We start from the raw sequence: 14,011 nt of genomic DNA, 5'->3' as shown, positions 1-14,011 counted from the left end.
TGAGTTAAAAGTGAGTCAAATCAATTGTTGGACTGAATTATTTGCCACCAGTTGGTTCATTCAAAACACTTAGTCTAATGATATGTTGTATCTATGACACATCCTGACTATGAAACTTGCACTTGGGTTTATTTTAGGAGATATTTTTAAAAAGTTTTTATTTAAATTCCAGTTAGTTAACATACAGTGTAATATTAGTTTCAGGTATAGAATTTAGTGATTTAACACCTCCATACAACAGCCGGTGCTCATCACAACAAGTGCAATCTTAATCCCCATCACTTATTTCACCCATTCCCCGCCCCCCCCCAGCAACCTCCCCTTAGGAGAAAATTTTGCATCAGAAACAGGTATCAAAAAATTCATATGATTCGGTAATGAGGAGTCCAAAGACTGAACAGATGTTTAGAAATCCTAAAGACACATTGTGATATCAGTGTATAAAGAACCAAACTTCTGACGAAAAACCGAGAGGCTGAAAAACAAATTTATCAGACTGTAAAATGTTTATGCTCATCCCTTTTCTTCCCGGGAGTTATTAAGTCGGGAACTAAACAAACATGTTTTCCTGTTTACTCATCACATGGTACCAATTCTCAGATGTGACTTATGAGACATGTTTCTCACTTCGTATTTTATAATATTCTTTGTGGTAAAGCTGTGACTTCTATTTTAAAATAAAATCTCTCAGAATCATGAGAAGCTCTGAAAGGGATTGTACAGCTCATCCATCAGGGGGATTTGTACACGAGGAACCTGAGGTCTAGAGTGTTGAAGTCCCAAGTCCTACAGCTGATTGGTTGAAGATACTAGATTGGCACTCAAGACTCCTGACACCTAATTCAGAGCTTTTTACCTCAGATTAACGTTGTGTAGTGAACTGAATCCCCAATTTGAGATAACAAAAAACACTGGAACAACAAAAGCCTTTAGGTTTTCATTACAAATCGAAGCCCAATATATTAAAATTACACTGCCATTCTAATTCATGATGTCGTAGTACGAATAATCTTATTCAAGATGTATTTCAAATTGAGTAGACTTCATGGGAAAGCTTGTCTCTTGAAGTCACCCGATCATTTGGATATATTAAGCCATCAACCTTTCCTTAGATTACTCTGATAACTCTCCAGTGTGAGTATTACTGCATCTGCAAATAAACACTAGGGGTTTCCAAAAGCATACAGGGAAATTTCCTCCTCTTTATTGGAAATAAATATACAGTCAATACCTATGCTGTAACTGTTTGGCTTTGTAGTATCACAGTAAATGTAATGGCTTTAGAAAATAAGAGAAATTTAAGAACTGAGTATAAAAAAATTAATGTTAGATTGTGTACATATTGAATCAAACTTATGAACACTTTTGTTTAGTTAAAAATTTGGTCTTATCCTGTGATGCCTGTCCTGGTTTGTCATGGCATAAAGGAACATTAAAAATTTTTTGAATATGCCATATATGAATATGTGGCTTATATTTTAACTGTGTAAGATAGTATGTGCACGGGAATGAATCTATAATGTCTAGCTATACTTTAATGTGAGACACTTCTCTGATATTGATGCAGAGTATTATAGAGGATTAAAATTTAAAGACTTATTCATAATCCTTTTCCTTTTATATTTTCCCAGACAGCTTGTATCGATAGATGTCAGGTGTTTTGTGTGTTTTGTGTGTGTATTTGTTTTAGATGTACTGTTTTTCAGGTCTACTTCTCTGAAGTAAGATGACTTGTCAAAATTTCTGTGTGGCTTTGTTACATTGGGGTAAGTAATTAGCTTTTTAAATGTCCGTATATAAGAGATTTTGCCCTTAGGGATCCTGTTTTTTTTATCGGCTAGCAGAATTTCCTGTCTGCAGTTAGAAATTCTCATGCTCATGATTAAAAATACAAACCAAACAAAAGTGTAAGTGTGAAAATGAAAACCCTTCTCAATCTCCTGGACCAACCTGATGTGTAGCTTTCCAGAACTATAACACACACAAACATACACAATTTGTGTCTATGGTTGCAAAAATAGAATTGGTCTATATCTATTGTTCTGTGTTTTTCTGCTTAATAGCTTTTCAATTTATCATGACAACTTTTTTTTTTACTGAGTACTTACTGATATGCTTATTCGTTTAATGGTTGCATAACAAAAAACTTACGACTATACCTTAAATTATTAATTTACTTGACCAATTCCCCATTGATAGACATTTCTTTATCTGTAACAAATAATGCTGCATTGAAAGCCATACATATATCTTTGTATATTTGGAAGAATATTCCTGTTGATTAATTATTAAAGAGGACTTTCTATGTTAAATAGTATGCACATTTAAAAATTTGATAGGTACTGTGAAATCTTCTCCACAAAATTTCGTACCATTTGCAGTACCAACACAAAGTACATGAATGCTATCCCTTGCATTTCTGTCAAAGATGTATATTATCATTCTTCCACGTTTTTGCCCTGTCAGATAAGGAAAACATGACATCTCATTTCAGTTTTATTTACTTGATTATTTGTGAGGTTGAGCACTGTTTATTGACAATTTATATTTCTTTTTTTAAAAAATTTTTATTGTTATGTTAATCACCATATATTACATCATTAGTTTTTGATGTAGTGTTCCATGATTCATTGTTTGCGTATAACACCCAGTGCTCCATGCAGAACGTGCCCTCTTTAATACCCATCACCAGGCTAACCCATCCTCCCACCCCCCTCCCCTCTAGAACCCTCAGTTTGTTTTTCAGAGTCCATTGTCTCTCATGGTTCGTCTGAAAATTTATATTTCTTATGCAATTTTCTAAATCATGTACTTTACCATTTTGTTGCTGGATTTTATCTTCATGAGTTTTCAAAATTTCTAAAATGTCACTGATATTTAGTACGGTATTAGTCAGGGTTCTCCAGAGAAACAGAACCAGGAGAATTTATAGAGAGAGAGAAAGAGATTTATTATAAAGACTTGGCTCACAAGATGGTGGAGGTTGGGAAGTCCCATGACTGCAGTTGGTAGGCTGGAGAGCCAGGAGAGCCGATGGGATAAGTTCCAGTCTGGATACTGCAGGCTTAAGACCCAAGAAGAGCTGATGTTTCAGTTTGAGTCCAAAGGAAGGAAAAGACTGATGTCAGTCAGGCAGCTGGAGTTCCCTCTAACTTAGCCTTTTTGTTCTATTCAGGTCTCCAATTGATCGATAAGGCCTGTCCACGTTAGGGAGGGCAATCTGCTTTTCTCATTTTACTGATTCAAATGTTAAGTTCATCCAGAGCATCCTCACAGACACACCCAAACTACTGTTTGACCAAATGACTGAGCACCCCATGGACCTGGACAAGTGACACATAACCTTAATCATCACAAGCCCTTAACAATTTATTATGTTTTGCAAATTTTTTCTTCCTGCCCATTGTTTGCTACTTAACTTTGTTTTCTTTTACAGTACAGAAAGTTTATTTATGTACACTAACACCCTTATACATTTGTAGAAGCAAGATATGGTGACACTTGAATGTTTTAATTTTAATTTAGTAAATGTAGCATTATTAAATTATAAATGTATATATATCAGATGATAGTTAAAACTAACTCTGTGTATCAAGGAGCAGTTTACTTGGTGGTAGTATGTAAAATATATCGCTATGACACAAAATAATGGATTTATTCTCAAATGGAAGGGAGATGCCATTTTAAAAGCTATTCCACATTATAACTCCAGTAGACAATCACAAGTGTAATGTTATAAGGGGATATTATCAAGGGATGATGTTTACATTGAAAATTTCCATCTTGAATACCACCAGAAGAAGAATTAAATGTATGCTAGTCTTCCTCCTACCCATTGCAGGAATATCCTCAAGAGAAAGCTTACAGATGATTTTTTAATGTCGTGATTTTAACTACTGTGAACCATAGCATGCTTCTGTTTGAAATTAGTCACCCATTGCCAATGACTTTTTTTTAAAGATTTTATGTATTTATTTGAGATAGAGAAAGAGCATGAGTGGGGGAGGGGGAGGGTCAGAGGGAGAGGGAGAAGCAGACTCCCCACTGAGCAGAGAGCCCAAGGCCTGGCTCCATCCCAGAACCTGGATCATGACTTGAGTGGAAGGCAGACACTTAAGCAACTGAGCCACCTAGGTGCCCCACCAATGATTATTGAGCATACTATTCTCACTTGTTTCTTACTGCCTTGTAGAGATATTTTGATTAAAAACAAAAAACAAAAAACCCCTCAAGTCATCTAATTTAGGCTGTGTTCCAAGTATTTTAAAATTAAAGTCAGGCTAAGGGTGCCTGGGTGGCTCAGTCGGTTAAGCGTCTGCCTTCAGCTCAGGTCATGATCCCAGGGTCCTGGGATCAAGCCCTGCATCAGACTCCTTGCTGAGCAAGGAGCCTGCTTCTCCTTCTCCCTCTGCCTGCATCTCCCCCAGCTTGTGCTCTCTCTGTCAAGTAAATAAATAAAATCTTTTTTTTTAAGAATCTTTTTTTTTAAAGATTTTATTTATTTATTCATAAGAGACAGAGAGAGAGAGAGGCAGTGGGAGAAGCAGGCTCCCCGCTGAGCAGGGAGCCCGATGCGGGACTCAATCCCAGGACCCTAGGATCATGACCCGAGCCGAAGGCAGACGTCTACCCATCTGAGCCACCCAGGCGCCCTTAAATAAAATTTTAAAAAAAACTAAAGTCAGGCTATTTTTAACAAAACCCATTTTATCTGGCAACCATATTGGGAGATTATCCAGCTGTCCACCTGTGTGTCCTAAGCATCTCCTTGGCTAATCCAATCTGAAGGTGCTCTTAAGAGTTTCTCTACAAGTCTTCCTTGTGCGTACTGTTCGTTCTCCTTGTAGCTATCTATATATTTACAGAAAATACCCAGCATAACTCCACTGTTAACAGATTTCAAAAAAACGACGCCACAAGGGACTATCAAAAAGTAACAACATACTCATTCTCTCTTATATTTTCTAATTTTTATTAGGCTCCGCTCAATGTGTTTCACATTGGCTTTCTGAAAGGTTTGTTGTTTGATGAAGTTTTGTGAATCAGAAGAGTTCTTGGGATGTTGTTACCATGATAACATATGCCTTCAGATAAAATTCTGGACTCCTGGCTGTTTAGGGTTCATCTGGAGGGAAAGAAATATTATTTGCAAAAGAAGCATGCAAAATAGAACCATCTTTTAATTAAACTGATTCAATAGTTGCTATGTCTATGACATTCATTATTACATTTTACATTTCAAATACTTCTTTGAGGATTTTAGGCTCATTTCAGTTCAGCCAACTGAATATTCTATGTGCAGCTAGAAAATGGTGCTTTTAATTAACACCAACAAATATTCATAGTTTTGTAAAATCAAAGAAATAACCTATTTTTATTGACATGTGCTAATTTCAGAAACATATGTTAGAAAGATGAAGTCCAAAGGAACACAATTGTAATGAGGAGTCACTTTTGGTGATATTATGATACCTAATTGTTATCAGTGTGGGCAAAGTATTAGTCATGTTAGTCATGTTTGCTTTAATTTTTGCATCTGATATATTTTTATGTTAGTTTATTTTTATGGAGAAGTTTAGAAATCAAACTTTAACAGTCATTACCTATATATTGTGTAGATATTTTCATATATATTACCTTTATGATTTAAAACATTTTTTGTGAATTGATTTTTTAAAAATTGCTATTTTCTTACATTTTTACATTTACCCTAATTCTTCAGAATTCTCATTCCATGAAAATCCATGCAAAATTCTCCAAATTCTCATTCTGCTTTGGTTTGTATGTGAGGCAATACGGCTGTTGAATTATATGAGTAGCTTGTAAAAAAAAGAATTATTTTTGGGGCGCCTGGGTGGCTCAGTCGTTAAGTGTCTGCCTTCGGCTCAGGTCATGATCCCAGGGTCCTGGGATCGAGCCCTACATCCGGCTCCCTACTCTGTGGGAAGCTTACTTCTCCCTCTCCCACTCCCCCTGCTTGTGTTCCCTCTCTCACTGTGTCTCTCTCTGTCAAATAAATAAATAAAATCTTTAAAAAAAAAAGAAAGAATTATTGAGAATTAATTATTATTTTCAAACAATTACTTATTAAAAAAACAAGTACCACTTTTGAGAATTTTTTGGGTATGAGATTATATAATTATTCTTAATTTTTATATGTCAAAAAAGTGAGAATTGTCTTTAATCAGCAGTGGAATATTCCTGTCATTGTACATTGATTCTTGGAGAGTGCATTAAAGACATGTCTTAGACAGTGTCATATATCTGAGGATCATGGGTAGATTCAAGAGATTATCCAGCTGTCCTGATACTGAAGAAAAACCCTTTCTAAAAACACTTGTAGTGCTAACATTTTGGTATTATTTTCTTTAAGAAATATTAAAACAGCACTTTAATATTTGTTTATATAATTGCACATCCAGATATTTCCCACTTATACTGGAAGTTCATTAGAATAATTTTTTTAGAAAAAGTAATTGAAATATTTAGCTATAATTTTTTCATTAAAATATAAATATAGAAGGCTAGATTAATCAGGAAAATGAAGCATGAATTTCCAAAAAGAGGTGCTAACGGATGAAGTTATCTCAGTAAATTAATGTACCTTCCATTGTATAATGGAAGCACAGAGCTCTGCATCAGGCAGAGACTGAACAAGTAGAAAGTTAAATAATTGAGCACTACATGGTTTAATCTTAGATACTTCCTATTTATGTCTTAGTCAAAATGATTGTTTTTCTGTGTGTCTTTTTAATATCCTAACAGAATTTATTTATTTGACAAATGCATTTAACTTGGCATATCCGATCACTCCCTGGAGATTTAAGCTGTCTTGCATGCCAACAAATACAACCTATGACTTCCTCTTGCCAACCGGAATCTCAAAGAACACTTCCAATCTGAGTGAACATTATGAGGCAGTTGTCGAAGCTAAATTGAATTCGAGTACTACCTACTTTTCTAACTTATCTTCCAAAACAACTTTCCACTGTTGCTTTTGGAGCAAGGAAGATAAAAACTGTTCTGTACATGTAGACAACATTGAAGGGAAGGCATTTGTTTCAACAGTGAATTCTTTAGTTTTTCAACAGATAGGTAAGTATATTGATGTTCCAAGCATTACCTATTAACTGTTTTAAACAAAATGTTTTCATTCTCTGAAACCTGTATGAAATAGATGTAATATGGATGGGATTCTTAATACATATCATCATTTTATATAGTAATAAAATTATGATTCATCATGTGACCAAACTAATGAGCCCCAAATTATTTTATATCTTATAAAAATGCAATGAGGGAACTTTTTTTACCTATAAATCCATTTCTTGTAACCTTCTAAATTTGCTTTAAAATAGAAAAAGCACACCTCATTTTGTTGAATAGATAAAATATTCAAAATATTCAACCTTTGGGGGTGCCTGGGTGGCTCAGTAGGTTAAGTGTTTGCCTTCAGCTCAGGTCATGATCTCAGGGTCCTGGGATTGAGCCCCTTGTCGGGCTCCCTGCTCAGTGTGGAGTCTGTTTCTCCCTCTCCCTCTGCCTTTCCCGGACCCCCGGCTCGTGTTCTCTGTCTGTCTGTCTGTCTCTAATAAATAAATAAAATCTTGAAAAAATATTCAACTGTTGAATTCAATTTTAAAACACTTATGAATAATATTTGTTCAAGCGAGGAATCTCTCTGTAGCCAATTATGTATTTTAAATCAAGGGGTGTTTTGTTGTTTAAGTATAATGCATACTGAATGTGGCTAGGGTAGTTAGTAATTCTGCATCTGGAAATCAAAACCAAAAAATTATTTCCAAGCCTTCTGGAAAAGCTAACAGAGCAGAGTCAATTGATTCAGTAATACAAAGAGACCTACAATATGAAAACAGAGGCACACATAAGTATAGCACTCCTATAAAGAGTTAATCAGAATTTCTCACTCTCAACATTATTAACATTTTGGGCCAGACAATTCTTGGTTATGGCGGCTATTCTGTGCATTGTAGGATGTTTAGCAACATCCCTGGCTTCTGCCTCTTAGATATCAGTAGCTCCTTCCCCAAAACATATCTCCAAACATTGTCAGATGCCCCCGAGGGCCAAATTGCCCCTGGTTGAGTATCACTGATTAGATGGAAGAAACATTCCAGTTTATTGAAATCAGCTTAGGAATAAGAATAAAGCATAAATATACAATAAAATCAGAGTTTTAAAACAAGTTAGTAGTAATAACTCCTAGTGTCTCCAAATGATTCTATGGCCTTTAATTAATACAATTCATTTAATTTTAAATGAGGCATTTTTTTTTTTCATTTGTAGGGGAACTTAGCCATTTGGCGATTATTAAATATACCAAGGATGAATTTAATAAGGCAGGGTCTTTGTGATGAGCTTTGAAATGATCAAAAAATCTTAGTACTTTCTTCAGTTTTCAAAAGGAGTGATTATGATGCTGTAGATTTAAATTTTACACATAAATAAAGCTTGCATAACTAGTCACTTCTTAGTGAGTTTAACTAAAATTAGTAGGTTAAGTGGTGGTTACTGAGGATTTCAACTGATTATTCTACCAGGCATGCTGTTTACTTCATAAGGGCTCAACAGTGTTGTAAAATCCCTACCAGCTAGAAATCCTTCGGGTTTGGGGAAATATGTTAGCATTGTTTTACGTTAGCCATTATTTCTAGTTTTTGCTATTCTTGCTTTTTAAATTACAAATCACCAATAATTTATTACCAGGTGAGTTTTTCAGTGCATGGTGAAGTACACTTGCATCAGTTGTATTTGGGGCCTATAATATTACAATAACAAGAATTTAAGACATGAATCATAGTTCACATGTGAATCACTGTGCTTTTATTGCTAAAGCAGACACATAAATACTGCTCCACATTTGCTGGTACCTTGATATTGAATATTTTCTTTTCTCCTGGAAAGCAAGCATGAACTGAGCTAGGTGACTTTTGAGGTCTTTTTGTCCTACTTAAGTAGTTCAAGATTTTAAAAAAAAAAAAAGTTTGAGAATTTAACTGTCTTATTTTACCTAAAAGGAAACTGGGGGCCTCAGGAGCTAAGTGACTTGGGCAGATACATAACCACAGGTTAGAGCTGGTTCTTTTTCTCTCAGAATAGGTAATGGAAATTGTATCAGAACACTGGTAAATTTAATTTAGTTCTTCTCTTTCACTGAGTTGTTCAGAATGTTTTTCAGATTTAATGTAGTTTATTTTCAATTCAGGTGCAAACTGGAACATACAGTGCTGGATGAAAGAGGACTTGAAATTATTCATCTGTTATATGGAGACATTATTTAAGAATCCTTTCAAGACTTATGACCTGAAGGTCCACCTTTTATATATTCTGTAAGTACCAAATAAATTAATTTGGAAATTTCGACAACACAATTTTTTTTTAATGCAAGAGCTTTCGTATACAAAAGTGGATTATGAAAACTCTCCTCTCCTTATATTTCCTTTTGCATGTATGTACATTTCTAGAAGGCAGTTTTATATATTTTTCATGCAGTATTCATCTCTATTAGGTTTCCTCTTTGCTCCTCCTGTTGATTAAGGTAGCAAGCCACTGCAGTTATGGATGGGCATATTCTGAAAGAAGGATGAACTCAGTTCAGGGGTCTTAGATATTTGAGTGAGGGGAAAAAGTTATTATACATTTCTTTTTCAGGTAGATTTTTTTCTCATCTTTGATCATTTCATTAGCTTAAAAATATAAGTGCTCAATATTTATTTGTGTGGCTAGAGAGCCAAGATGGTGGTTTTAAATAGCCATACACTTATAATTCCAGCTAAGACATCATTCAAGTTTTCTAAAAACTCTAGTGATAATACATATCATTTCTATGTGAATTTTAGCTCTTTAAAATTTTTTTTTCTAATTCTTTTCTGTGATGCTTAAGGAGAAAGAGACTAATTTCTTTCAGTTCTACAGTTTTTGAGATCATACCATTGAGGGGTGATGTACTAGAAACTGTCCATATAAACATGAGTCAAGATAGGAAGTAGAATGGTGGTTACCGGGGACTAAGGGTGGGGGTAATGGGGAGTTCTTGTTTAAATAGTGCAGAGTTTCAGTTTGGGACGGTGAGAAGAGTTCTGAAGCTGGATGGTGGTGATGATTACCCGACCATGTGAATATACTACTGTCACTGACTGTACACTCAAAATGGTAAATTTTATGTTATGTAAATTTTAAATAAAATAATTATATTAATTATATATTTAGAACAATCATATTTTAAATTAAAATAATTTATTTTTTTAATTTAAATTCAATTAGCCAGCATATAATATATCCTTGTAAATTAAAATAATTTTAAAAAAGAAACTTAAAGATGTTAAAAAAAGAAGAGTTGTGATCTCTGTCTTGGAGGCATCACAGGCTAGTGGTTGGGGCAGACATGCACATGGCTTCAGTTTTAGTGGTTACTGTTGTATGTTGGGTAGGTACATGAAACCGTGGGAGCACAAGATTGCTGTGGAAGCCTTAGGTGGGGTCTAGTGCCCCTGAATTCTAGATGACCCTGGAAACCCCTACTAGCCCCTGCTTCTTTGTGCAATTCTCTTTAGGGCCAAGGTCCAGAATGGGACTATCTGGTGAAAACGTGCTCCTAGCTGCCACTGTTTGAGCTGTACGAAATGTTAGATTTTCCAGACAAATGCTGGGCAGCCAGGAAACCCTGATACATGTTCACAACAGAAATGACTGAGCTATAGATCTCTAGAGGCCCACAAAGTAACTGAGGTTGTAAAGTGGGAAGGTTGGAGTAATAATTGGTAAAGCACAGCCAAGGGTGGACATTTAAAGGACAGGAAAGAATGAGCTTATTTCGAGTCTGTAGATAATGACCCAGCAAGGGGAGAAAGGTTGAAGATAGGGTGGGAGGGGACCCATTCAAGATCTATGACAGAGAGTGAATATGTAAATAAGCAAGTTCCAGGAAAAGAGCACAGATGGAAGGTTCGTCTCAAAATGAAGGAGGCTCACTTCAACTGTAAGTAATGAGGAAAGAAAGGAAGCGCTCTTTTGGATGGAGATATATTTGAAATTTGGAGTAGAAAATTTCCTGCTTTATTGAGCAAAATAGATTTTAGCTCAGAGAAAGGAATTCCTTTGCAATGTAGCACATTCCTACGATGACCTAAATATTTTGGATGGTGATCAGAAATTCTCTGGGTGCCTATTCAAGACAATTTCAAACATTATCAGGAAGCTAGGGCAGTGTGTTTGGGGTTAAAGCACTGTGGCTATGTGTAAGGATTTAAATTTTATTATGTATAGGTTATAGTTATGTCTTGAGGTATGCATTTTCAGAAAAAGATACACATGAATATATCAGAACATTACAAAATTGCATAGTAACTTAACTACAGCTGAGAATTTTCACTTCACTTCACTCAGCCAAGTAGCCACTGGTCTATTCATCTAAATTGTCAGACCCAGAAAAATGAGAAAATAATGATACATTAACTAGATTTTTAACTTGTTCATATGATGAATTTAGCAGATTCTTTTGACCTGCTTTTATTTTATTATTATTATTATTATTATTTTTAGAAAGGGAGAGAGAGGGCGCCTGGGTGGCTCAGTTGGTTAAGCGACTGCCTTCGGCTCAGGTCATGATCCTGGAGTCCCAGGATCGAGTCCCGCATCGGACTCCCTGCTCGGCAGGGAGTCTGCTTCTCCCTCTGACCCTCCTCCCTCTCATACTCTCTGTCTCTCATTAAAGAAAAAAAAAAAAAAAAAAAGAAAGGGAGAGAGAGAAGGTGGGGGAGGTACAGAGGAAGAGGGAGAGAGAGAATCTTTTTTTTTTTTAAATATTTTATTTATTTACTTGACAGAGAGAGGAACAGGAGAGAGGGAACACAAGCAGGGGGAGTGGGAGAGGGAAAAGCAGGCTTCCCGCCAAGCAGGGAGCCCGATGCTGGGCTTGATCCCAGAACCCTGGGATCATGACCTGTGCCAAAGGCAGACGCTTAATGGCTGAGCCACCCAGGGGCCCCAGGGAGAGAGAATCTTAAGCAGGCTTCATGCCCAGCATGGAGCCCGACTCAGGGCACCATCTCACGACCCTGAGATCATGACCTGAGCGGAAATCTTAACTGGCTGAGCCACCCAGGCTCCCTGACCTGCTTTTATTTTGAACCCAGGTTTCTAAAAATATCAGCACAGGAAAACTTATCATAATTGCATGCAATTTGAGAAACATTGTGGGTTTTTTTCTTCCCCCCCCCCCCCACATTAATTGTTCTCTCCTTTATACAATTTGGTTAATATGTCCATTTTACCACATTGTTACATGCTGTTTCTGTCTTGAATTCTGTTGTGTGCATCTTTGGGCACTATGTCTCCAAATAATTTAAATAGGAAATTTCATATTAGGAGGAAGAGATGGTCAGTATAATGAACAAGACCTCCATGGGAGGGAAAATGCATAAAGGTCGTTACTGTAAGAAGAATTTTTAAATCAATATCCCCTTCTCCAGACATTAGAGAATTCTTGAGAGAAATCTTTCAAATGCTTCCATGTGTAAATAAGTATGTTTTTTAAAAGAACTAAAACCTAATGTTTATAAGGGATTTAAAGCCCTATGAATATGTCCCATAAGGGAAAGCATTGTTTGAGCTCAGATATTAATGTTTGTAAAGAATCCAAAAGGAGAGATACCATAGAAATGTGCTATTTATAACTGCTTTATCTTTGACCTGGAAGAGAAATCCTTTTCTTCCATTATGAGATGTCTACTGTGTGCACCAGCCACTGAGCTGAGGGTGGGCAACCATGTTGAACAGCTCAGACACAGCCCTTGCCCTCCTGGAGCTAACAGTGAAGACGAGGAGCATAACAAAGTTTGAAATCACTTTGGTGAAATAAACACAGGGACTTGTGAAAACATATACAGACAGGCAGCAGAAGTATCTGTCTGGATTACGAGCGGACACAGGATGAACCAGATAGAGTGAGGAGCATTTGCAAGGTCCCACAGTCACATCTGAACATTTGAGGACATGAAAAGGTAAGTCTGGTTGGGTTATAAAGCTGGGGAATGGTGAGAAATGGAGATGGATGAATAAGTAAGGGTCATCCAAGGGGTTTGGACTTCTGTAACTGTTAACCCCTGCTTTACTTTTTCTCTTTACTATTCCCATCAGCATTCTTGGTGATTTCCATGTCCATATAGATGATCTTCAATTTCTTGAAGGCTTTACTTTCCCTATTCTTGTTTCTTCACCCCATGTAGTTCACCCATTCTCGTGGACCTACTCCAGACCTTGCCATTACTGGTAAGCATGCTCTGTCTGTAATTTCAGTTTCAAGGATCCCACTCTCTGACCATCTCCCCTTCCTCCTAACCTTAGGCTTATTCCCTCTATTACCTCAACCTCAGGAATAATTCTCTGTGTTTCTTGGCTCTGCCTTCTGAGTTTCTTTTTCCTGAAGGGCTGCACATCTCTGCAGTGGAGGGGAGGTGTTCCTCAGCATGCCTCCTGTCAGCACAGTTTGGGAATCCAATGGCTTCGTTTCATTTTGTACCCTTTCAGTCTGAGCTAGTAGTGTTTCTGCTACCATGTTCTCTCACAAGAACACACAGCCTCCTGTGAATCTCACTGGGGTTCACCCCATTAGATAAAAGCCCAAAGATCTCTTAGAGATAAGCCCTCCTCTACCTTCTCTTTGATCTTTGCTTGGAAGCCATTTTCTGGCGGTGACATCTTCGCCATCTCTAACAGCTAGGCATCTCGCAGCTCTCAAGTCTTGGTTTCTTGTGTTTAACAGCCCTTTGCTCAATGTGTAGCTCTCCTCTTGTGGCAAGAAGAAACCAAGAGGCCACCTTCAAACACCTGCCTGGCAATTTCCTGCAGCAGATCGCCCATTTCAGGAGGCACACGCTATGTGAGACTTAGCTTTCTGCCCCTACATAAGATTCTCTTTCCTCCAGTTTCCAGTCCATGTCCCTCACTTCCTCTTGTGCCCTCACTGGCAGTATCCTCAAACTCCACATTT

At 36.8% G+C, this 14,011-nt stretch overlaps 1 protein-coding gene across 4 annotated transcripts in view; it reads left to right on the top strand.

The window, feature by feature from the left end:
* Positions 1 to 14,011, top strand: part of LEPR (leptin receptor) — an 82,892-nt gene that overhangs the window by 16,800 nt on the left and 52,081 nt on the right. For 2 of the 4 annotated variants that reach the window (XM_032426980.1, XM_032426989.1), the window contains 3 exons: positions 1,707 to 1,766; positions 6,766 to 7,095; positions 9,227 to 9,350. In XM_032426980.1, the coding sequence (XP_032282871.1) occupies positions 1,727 to 1,766; positions 6,766 to 7,095; positions 9,227 to 9,350 (494 nt within the window). In that variant the 5' untranslated portion in view covers positions 1,707 to 1,726. Of the gene's footprint in view, positions 1 to 300; positions 1,767 to 6,765; positions 7,096 to 9,226; positions 9,351 to 14,011 lie in introns of those variants that run through there. The other 2 variants (XM_032426973.1, XM_032426996.1) reach the window with 2 other exon arrangements.

The sequence above is a fragment of the Phoca vitulina genome, unplaced genomic scaffold, assembly GCF_004348235.1.
Source record: "Phoca vitulina isolate PV1807 unplaced genomic scaffold, GSC_HSeal_1.0 scaffold2, whole genome shotgun sequence".
NCBI lineage: Eukaryota > Metazoa > Chordata > Mammalia > Carnivora > Phocidae > Phoca > Phoca vitulina.
The sequence above is the reverse complement of the archived record's forward strand: the minus strand, read 5'-3'. Positions and strand labels throughout refer to the sequence as shown.